The sequence below is a fragment of the Daphnia pulicaria genome, chromosome 1, assembly GCF_021234035.1.
Source record: "Daphnia pulicaria isolate SC F1-1A chromosome 1, SC_F0-13Bv2, whole genome shotgun sequence".
NCBI classification, from domain to species: domain Eukaryota; kingdom Metazoa; phylum Arthropoda; class Branchiopoda; order Diplostraca; family Daphniidae; genus Daphnia; species Daphnia pulicaria.
The window spans coordinates 35962693-35972846 of NC_060913.1; the positions used below are offsets into that span (position 1 = coordinate 35962693).

Below are 10154 nucleotides of genomic sequence, written 5' to 3' on the forward strand. Positions count from 1 at the left end.
TAGCCGTCGAATAACGCGCTAGGATATACTCTCTTAGAAAAATGTTCACACTGGACTATGAACATATATTTTCGTCACGAAATCGAAAATATATTTCATGAAATCGTGTACAAATTTTTCACAATTTTTGAATATAAGTCTTCGTAAAAATTGCAAGTGAAGTTTTATTTCACATTTGATGAAGTGTGAACATATATTTCACACTAAAGGAGCGTTTTTATATGGGATGGACGAAACACTTTGTCTATGTTGGCGCAATCTCTTCCCACTCTTCCCACCCTGCGCAATCCCACCACGAAAAATAAAAAAAAATGAAGGGCGTCTCTTTCTTTTCTTCTTTCTTCTTATATTTCTTTATCTTTCTTTCTTTTCCTTATGCTATTTTCCATTATTTCTATATGCCCGCTGCCGTCAGTAAGCCTTTGTAATCAAAAGAGGCAAAGTCAAATGTTAACAAAGAAATAAACCCGAAAACAACCCTCATATTGCTACAGCGTTTGAAAATCGCTTGAAAGCAAGATGTTCAAATTCGTTATTTCAAAGGTATGCATCGCGAAGCTGTCAAATGTTTGCACTACATATATTTCCCTACCTTATTTGTAAAAATTATCTTCCCCTACCCGTCGGCAGTATAGCTCCAAGACCTTGAAAACACCCCTTTGTCTACATTGAATTTCCCCCGAATTTCATTCCAGTAAAATCTTGTCACACACAGTTGAGCTTCATTCTTATAGTTTTCCACATTTCAAAAATGGTCTTGTGTCGTGTTTCTTATTTGATGACTGGTAAAAAGAGTTTGTGCGAGTGTTCGTCTATGGATGACATGCTTGATCAAGGTATGTAACACATTCTTAAATTTATTTACTGCCAGTAATATTGTTGAATTCTATCGATAGCTTCGTCGAAGTGTCTCGTCGATAAAGTTCTGTTGATTTTGGAGACGGCTGATGGATTTGAAGTTGAAGACGAACTCTCTTTCAGTGTCTATGTGAGTAACACTGAGGAACCTTCTTTCTTTGTAAAAAAAAATGTGATATAACAGAGCCGCATCCAACACCAAGTGTCGAAAATTCTCCGTCGGATGGAGCCAAGGAGAAGGTTATACAACATTTATGAATAACGATTAATGTCATTCGGTATTTTCTGATTTGTATTTCATTGGCTGTTCCTTTCATATTTTTAGGGCTTATTTGACGACTTGAGAAAAATAATCGAAACGTCAGGAAGGCCCTCAACGGGAAGAACGGGAGTTGCAACATATTCAATTTTTTCCGGTTGGTTTCATTTCAGCTTAGTTGTCCATGTCTCTTAGATAATTATTTCTAATTTTGTTTAAAGGAGGACACAAATTTGAATTCTGCCATTGTAGCCGATGCATCCCGCGGGATGAAACAACCAGGACTGATTATACTTGGAGTGGACCAATTCTACCTTAAATTAGATGAGCATGCAGTCAAACTTGGAGTTGGTTGCGTGTCAGAGGCCATGGGATATGTTTTGGGGGCTTATTTTGTGTTTAATTGCTCATATCCGCCTCTGTGGCACATGGTTTTTTGTTTTTTTGGAAGAAGTTGTAAATATTCCTAAAGAACTTAGGAGCGTAATATCTTCAATCACCATTAGAAATTTCGTGTCAAAACTTTCCAAAGTATCTAATTAGTTAGCAATGTATTAAGTTGGAACTGGGAAAATACAATGTCTTTGAGTAAATTCATTTTTTATCGTTTTTTAATTAAACCTTATGCAATAGTACTACAAACAATTGAATCAATGAATATAGCATGTTACTGTCTACTATTCTATCAGAATATGTTTATGAATTCTAATATTAATATTGCATATATTGTTATATCATTATCTTGATAACATTTTTTTTTTTTTTTTTTTTTAAATGAGGTGTTTATTCGCCGAAGGCGAATGTTACCAATTTATTGTCATAGGCATGGTAAAATACAAGAGTCACATTATTATGAAGAAGAGATAAAATAAGGATAAGAGAGGAGGATGGGAGAAGAGAGAGGGAACCGGGAAGAAAGATTAGGCAGAAGATTAAAAGTAAAACTTGAATTCTGGAAAGTGAAGCGGAGCGGCACGCGAATGAAAAACTGAGTAAAAAGAATAAGAAGACTAAAAAGAATAAAAAGACGCCGCTGCCGACCCCCCAGATAGTCCGGTGCGACGAGATGCTGATTTGGATGTCACCAGCACCGCGAAGCAACGGACGACTCTTACGGCCACGGTCCGGTTAAGGCGCCCGCTAGAGCCTGGGGATGAAAGCAGGGTTAAAAGCGCCAGAAATTAGGGCACGAGAGACTCATGCAAAACAAAAGATAACTTGATAACATAACAATGCAGTATCGGTAACAGTTTTGTTATTTAAAACTTTTCTTTCCGATGACCTTGAATTGTTCATCGTGAAAACCTTGAATTGTTCCTGTAGACGACCTTGAATTATTCCGAAAAACTTAATCCAGGTCCTTAACCTTGGATCCAAGGTTTTTGCATCTTAGAAACAAATGCTTGACGAAATGAATATTATTGTTCACACTGCTGCAGTCTTAAATGAACTTTATTTTTCACTCCTGAAACGATAAAATATTTTCACGAAATTTGCGAACATATATGTTCCGATGCCATTTTACGAACATATATGTTCGCTAAAACGCGAACATTTTTCTTAGAGAGTAGGTCCAAAGAAGGTGTAACATTCAAAATGCCATAAGTATTTTACCCCTCTCCCTTCATTTTGCGCCCACATAAAAAAAAACAAAATGAATCAATGCAGTGTTACCTGCAGCTTCCTGCAGCCGATGAGACCACATGAGTTCCCCCGTTAATTAAAAAATAAAAAAGAGTGGCCAATGGTAACGACAAGCTTTACAGGAAAAGGACACAGGCTATTGAAGCGGTAAGAGACTGTAGGTGAAGCGCACACTGGGTCAGTGAGAACACAGTAGCCGCATTGAATTAAAGAGATGTCAGGGCAGTTCCGATTATTATTTTTTTTCTGCTTCTCCCCGACCAGAGCCCAGAAGCTGACTTGATAGGTGTGTTTCGTTTGGAACTTGCATTATCAAAACCCAATTTCGAATAGCGCCAGGTCCCAAAGAAAAGTGCAAATGTCTAAGTTATACATTTTTTTTTAAGCAGGACAAGCAAAACGGGGACGAAATTATTATTATTACTCTTTGCTTCTTCCCAAAATCTTGCATTCTGATAAGCAAGCTGTAATTTCCGCCACTTGGTTGGTCGGACGACCCACCGTATCTTTCCCACCAAGGCCACAGAGCTACGGCATTTATTTTATTTATGTTTACATTTTTTCTTAATTTTTAAAGAAAGACGAGACAGCCTACGGCTGCAAAGTGTCATAAAACCCATATTTCCGTCTACTACTGGCACCAAAGAAGCAACCAGTATGAACATAAAAAATGGGGACATAAAAGGGTGTGTGATAAAGGGATGAATGGGCCGGACTAATCGTACCCTTGCAAATGGTTGGTCAAAGAAGAAAGGAAGAAAAAATATCCGTGTGGTGACGGAACGAAGATCACGTTTTGTGTTTAAATCAAGAGGTTAGAAATAGAGGATACGGAACAAGCTAGGGAGTGAAAGCAATAGGTTGCAGCTTTATTTTTCCGCGTTTCCCTACAGTAATGCCGCATGATTGGCGGACAATTTTTGCGAATGAATGGCTCCGGAAAATTTGGGTTTCCGTTAGCGGAAGCCATTATGAAAAAACAATACTTCAATATCTTAGTGTGACGGGGACTAGTGGCCGCGGTATTTTACGTTGATATTCTTTTCAAATTTCACCCGTCTAAAAAAAAAAATCCAATTTTACAAAGAAATAATTAAATATCGTCAACGTGAAAGGGAGCTCCTTTTCCAGCCAGTTCACAAGGATATTGATAGGATTTCAACTACAAAAATTCGAGAGATAAATCAAATTCACGCACACGTGAAGAAAAAAAAAGTTTCAAAATTGTAATGGAGAAAAGCCATATACCGAATCACTTTTCCGCTAAGTTCAAAACTAAAAAGCCGATTTTTTTCCTAAAACCGCGTGTGAGAAAGGGACTTGAACACGAAATTCAAAAATAGTAACAAGCAAACCCCGATAGCTTTTTGTTAATTTCGACAAGAAAAGAATGTGTCAGGATTGTAAAAATCGTTAACGGATATGCAGCAATTCTTCGTTTTTTTCCTCCGCCTTGACAAAAGCGAGGTTAAAAAGCCCACCGTTAACACCGTCGGACGAAAATGAAAGACGGACAGAGAAACGAAAATAAGATAGACGAAACGCTCCACCTCCTTTTAATTGAGAATTATGTGGCGGGCCCTCACTAAAAAAAAAAAAAAACCCTTGATTTTGTCGTACTTGGTCTCTAAAAAAAAAGAAAAAATAGTTGATAGGGAAACCTAGGTAACCTTTCCGATTGCTATATTGGAATAAACGCATTCGAACCAGCGGAGGTCTCCACTGAACGACGCGCTTAAAACATTTAGGGCAAGCCATTTGTAGGTCAAAAACAGAAAGGGGCAACTTTTCACTACACTAAGAGAAGATCTAATTCTGTCCGCTTTAAAAATTTCATGTTTACGTGGTAGCAGGAGATGTATTGCGTGCAGTAAAATGGGCGAAACGTACGCACTAAGACGAGGCGACGCAGGCAATAAATTGCCTTAACCAAGCACAAAAGTCGCAAGTCATACAACCTTTGCCTCCCAATTTTCGGCAATGAGCTCAGTTCCTTCACGCGTTTCCCCTTTTCAATCGAGCGGTGAAGGAATCTGTGTCGCGGGACCGTTGTACGACGACGTAAATCGAAAAAGTCTCTAACTACCACCAAAAATGGTCTATTTTTCACCAACCGCTCCCAAATACTTTACCGATGCTTGGCAAAGACAAACACTCCAATCATTGGAGAATTAAGAAAATGCCGAAAAGGCAAATTAGAAACTGAAATTTTCTTTTGACGATGAGTTCCCACTGTTGGCTGACCGCCCGACGCGTGCCCACTTTAACAGCGGATTAGCCAAGGCAATCACCGTCGAAGCTAGGGCGCTTTCAAAAGCCACGCGGCGGGGTGTGTCGAGACGACATACAAAGAAAAAAAAAAAATATATATATATTGAATTCAACCTGTGGGATAGCAAAAACATTTCATGTTAACAACTGTACCGGTCTGCTGTTTTTAAATTTAAATTGACGGTAAAAGATGAACGTTCAATGCGAACGTACTATGAGGAATGAACACCAATCGGTTACACCGTTAATCAGTGTACGAATGGCGACGTTGGTAGATCTTCGACATACAAAGATTAATGTGAAACGTCAAGCCAAATTTGGGTCCCCAAAGGAAGAAGCCAAATCACGAACGGCGGTTCTTTCCAAAAGAAAATAACGGAAAACACTATACAGCACTGTCTGTGGGGCGAGATTTCACCTCGCAGGGAAAGGATCTAGAATTAAGAAAGAAACGGGAAGGGACAACACACAACCCCCAAATCCATACTTTTGACAAAACAGTGTCGACCAACACAAAGGTCGCTTTAGTTTTCGTATTCGTCGTCTTCGTTTCCCCTACGTTAAAACTTCCGTATTTCTTTCGCTTCGATTAATCTGTCTTTCGCTATTTTTTTTTTCTTCCTCTCCGTATTCGTTTCCTCCACCACTGCTATTAAACATTCTCCCATACAATTTAATTACGCCCGAACAAAAGAATTTCTTGTTCACACCACTATTCGATGTCGACCATCGCGTTCGGCAATTCCCCCCACAGGACACTTCCTGTCCAATTGTAAGGAGGGGTTCCTTACGGAGACAAGGATGAAGCCGACGTAGCGTGGAGGAGTAAAGAGTACTTGTATATGTCATCGTCATCAATCGCCACCAGCTTTGTGGCATCGACACCTGCAAACCTACAAAAAAAACCGCGGGAATTAATTTTGAATCAAAGCCTCCCGTTGAAACCCCCTTAGCAACCCCAATTTTGAGCGGCGACAAACTATTCGTCCGCAAAGGTGTGGTCAATGTCCCCGACAAAACCACGAATTTTTTTTCCGCGGGCTGGATTGATCCAATCGTTCCTATATTTTGTTGTTCGCAACAGTTATCCCCAAAAGTCACTAGACGCCCCTCACACTTTTCTCCTTTGATGATTTTGAATGTTTTCCACCTCGTACTCCATATAAACTTCCCAAATCACTATTTTTTTTTGTTTTCCTTCTTTCCCCCTTCGAAACGATTCCCACTTTCCCTCATATTTTGAAAAAAAAAAAAAAAAAAACCCGAAACTTAAGACTATATGTTTTTGGGACCCACTCTCAAACCCAAGTCCCCACCAGATGTTTTTTTTTAAGACACAAGTTCGACGGTGAAAAGCAATTTTTTTCAGACCAAAAGACAGTTTATTATCCCCACTCCCTGCGCAGACCCGCTCAACATGTATAGCAATTGCATAAAAGGGACGAAAGATCAAATTAAAGGAAGGGGGGAGGGGGGCCCCGATAATAAAGATGTCGCCCAACAACACAAAGCACGTAGGGGCATCTCCAATAAGACACAGGGCCCGCCGTCTTCGAAAAAATAAAGAAACGTCAAAACGAAAACACTGCAGACGGCGACCATTAGCCAGTCAAGAACAAACCACCAACGAGTGAAATGGCACAACAATCCTCCGTCAGAATGGTAGTGAACGACAGCAACATTATCGCCACCTTCGCAACCAACCTGGCGATAACCCTCATCCGCCGTTCAACGGTGGAAACACTGGGGTGCCCAACCCGCCCAGTGTACGGGCCGGACACGTCATTTACAGACCCGGCAACGTCAAGAGTCTACCAAATCGAAAGTGAAGCCAGTTTAACACTGGAGTACGCGGGACAACAAAAAATCATCACCGCGTACGTCGTCCAAAGTGACGAAATCGGCGCCCCATTAGTGCTGGGAATGGATTCCATCCTAACACTACAGGGCAGGCTCACCAACCGTGACGGAAACGAGGAGATGATCCTGCACTACCCCATCCCCGGGGAAGAGGAACTAACCGCACCCCGTCCCATATACGCCACAGGACTAACGGTGTCCATGGCATCAATCACCTGGCAGCGACAATCAGAATACAATATGGAACCCGGTCAAGACGGTGAGTACCACCTCGACCCGATCACAAAAACCAGGTTCCCCATATTAGGAAGAATAAACCTTCAACTGAGATCAAGCGGTGAACATTTCTGCGTGTTGATTACAAGAATCAACACACAGTTCATGCTAGGCCTCGACTACTTACAAATATTGGAATTCAGACTCGAATTCCCCGGCGCCACAATCCGGTGGCCACGGACCCTTGCGGTCCGCCCAGTACGTCGCCGCGCGGTCGCAGCAAACGGCCCAACATGTCCTAGATGCCGTCAAACGGGCCACCTGCGCTCACAGTACACGGGCCGACCACGCCCGGCGGAAAAGAGCCAGAGAGCCAGGGCTATAGACCCACGGCAACAACAGTAACTCCCACCCTAATGCCGCTCTAATTCTTTTTAACATGTTACCTGTTTTTTTTAAATATCATCTGCTAATTTTTTTTTGACCCTATCGATCCCATTACATCTTTTCCCATATTTTTTTTTCTCTCTCTTCGTACACATTCATTTTGCAGCCACAACCAATCTCTACCTTTACCATATTCCCCCTTAACACGTCTACATGCCTAGCTACAGATTCATCCCATTACATTTTTTTTCCACCCTGTGACTTTCATAGACTCCCGCCTTCCACCCCAGTTTCCCATAACAGTTTTTTTTTGCCATATATGACTCATGATATTTCAGTTCCCCATTCACCTTCCCCCCTATTGATTTTACACAACAGTATACCATCTATTTCACCATTTTTCTCAACATGCTAATTTCCCCAACTATATTTCCTAGAGTATTTTCCTCCAAACATACCCGCCCCAGGTATCACCGTCAATAACGTTTTTCTCAAATCCGCCTTCCTCCCCAGTTTCCCCCTGCAGCCATGACATATTTTTTTTCTCTTCTCTTTTTTCCCACCTTGATTTTTTTTCCGTTCAAAAAACCATTCCCCTATTTTGTTCTTTTTCTCTGGTTTTTCTATTCCATTAACATGTTTACCAACCCCCGATTTCCCACCCGTGCGTCTTATTTTCTTACTCCTCAGTCCCCAATTTTTGTTCTTATATTCCGTTTTTATAATTTTTTTTTTTCACATTGATATCAAGGCAACTGGGATACATCTCTTCAAATATATCCTTTGTTTTTTTTTCCCCCGCCCTCTCTATTTTTCTCCCATTTCAATTTTTCGCCACCTCCACAACCCCCGGTTCCCCATTGTATTTGTGTACCTTGCTGATTGTTTTTTTGCCGACTCCGAGAGTCGTCTCTAAAGGAGACGGCTCTGTAATGCCCCGGCGGCAGCCCCGCCTTCTTCAAGATGGCCGCCGCCACCGACGTCACGTCCCGACGTCACGACCCGACGTCACGACCAGCACCACTGACGTCACCCCCACAGCGTCACCCCCGACGTCACGCGGGAACTACAGGACAACTCATCTTCCCGAGTCATCTCGGGATAGTGCGGACAGTCATTCCAGGTTGGCGCGGACAGTCGGAACGACTTGCCGTGGCAAGCCGTTCCCGGTTGATGCAGCAAGTCATTCCCGGTCTGCAGGTGCTGATCGGGCACCTCTCCCCATATATAAACCCTCTGTATACACCGCTGCTTTCTCTCTCTTGCTGTACTCCCCCTGTCAATAGGACACGCAATACAAGCGCTTCACCTTTGGCTATTCGTCTCCGTGTACTCTCCATCTTCTCCGTAAGCACTCCAGCCGGGCCTTACAGAAAGGAGCGAGAGAAAGAACGAGAAGGGGCATACTGCATATCGGTAGACTAAAAGGGAGAATAAGAGGGAGAATAAGAGAAAGTATGCTATGGGACATCGAAAATACTATTTGTGTAAGCCTAAGGACTAAGATTTCGGCCCGGGAGAAGCACTTTTAAAATATTTCCGTTATGATGAAATGAAATACTTTTAATTTCTAAAAATATTCTTTTAACTTCAAAGTTAACAAAATTCAATAAACTTGAGTTAAGTTTGATAAACTTTTTGAAACGAGTTTCAAGTTTGCTTGATCCTAAAATTTTTATTGAAAAATTCGTAGGAGAAAGCAAGTAATTCTGGCTTCAAAAAAGTTTACTAAACACTAAAAAAACAAGTCACTCAACTTTATTAAATGGACACAGTCTAACCATTTTAAGTATCGACCCAATTAAACAGTGAAATGTGTATGTAGTGTCGTGGACGAAAGCTCAACACGAAATGTGAAACACAACTGAAAATCGTAGAACTTTTTGGAACTGCAAGAAAGGGGCGTTTCAATTCAGCAGAAACGGAGAAAATGTAAAATAGTCGAGTTGCTATTGGTAGGAGATTTATCGTGGATGCTTTGTGGGCGGGGAATGGTAACAGTTCTATGCCTGACCAACTGATGTTGTCCTGAAAAGTGTAGGTCTTAATATATGGCCAATATACTGGTGTACCCGAACAAAAGGAAGAAAAAAAAAACATGCTGGAAGCATGGCGCACATAAAGAAATTATAATGAAATGCTTCAAGCTGTTTGTGACGTAGTGGTAGGACTATAGATAGTCTGCACCGCTAATTGGGAAAAAATGTAAAAACTTTTTTTTTTTATATTTTTGCGTTTTTGTTTGCTAATAAAGTAAGATATTTGACAAATGTTATTGCACGTTATGACGGTAGCCCTATTTTGAATTTAAATTGATGATTTAAATCGCTACGTGAATTCTTGTTGAGGTGCGAGTCACGCGATATTCCATTATGTATATATGATCTTTGATATGACTATAATAGTCTTAAAGTTTATATATTTTATACCAAGACACTTCGCGAATATTTAAGCAAATATCAAACTTGGTAGGCCCTACAAAATAAATATAAGATATTTGAGTTTTTTAACAAACATTCAATTAATTTGTTTGACGATAAAATACGACACGAAAAAGAAATAGGGAAGAACTATTGCCAAGTCTATTGTAATAAATTCACGCTCAAATTGTATTAAAGATCTGGGAGGTTTCCTATACTAATAGGCCTGTATGTTCGGG

The 10154-nt window shown here is 40.8% G+C and overlaps 1 protein-coding gene across 2 annotated transcripts; it reads left to right on the forward strand.

The window, feature by feature from the left end:
* The first annotated feature begins 331 nt into the window (after positions 1-331).
* LOC124312050 lies at positions 332-1714 on the forward strand. 2 transcript variants are annotated; one of them, XR_006910283.1, is made up of 4 exons: positions 332-836; positions 897-1098; positions 1184-1274; positions 1339-1714. XR_006910283.1 is itself a non-coding variant. In XM_046776480.1 (4 exons), exons 1-4 carry the CDS (start codon positions 752-754, stop codon positions 1434-1436), a joined length of 366 nt encoding a protein of 121 aa, XP_046632436.1. In that variant the 5' UTR covers positions 332-751; the 3' UTR covers positions 1437-1714. The 2 variants fall into 2 exon arrangements, 1 of the variants encoding a protein (XP_046632436.1); XM_046776480.1 differs by having other exon boundaries at positions 897-988.
* Positions 1715-10154: the final 8440 nt, after the last annotated feature.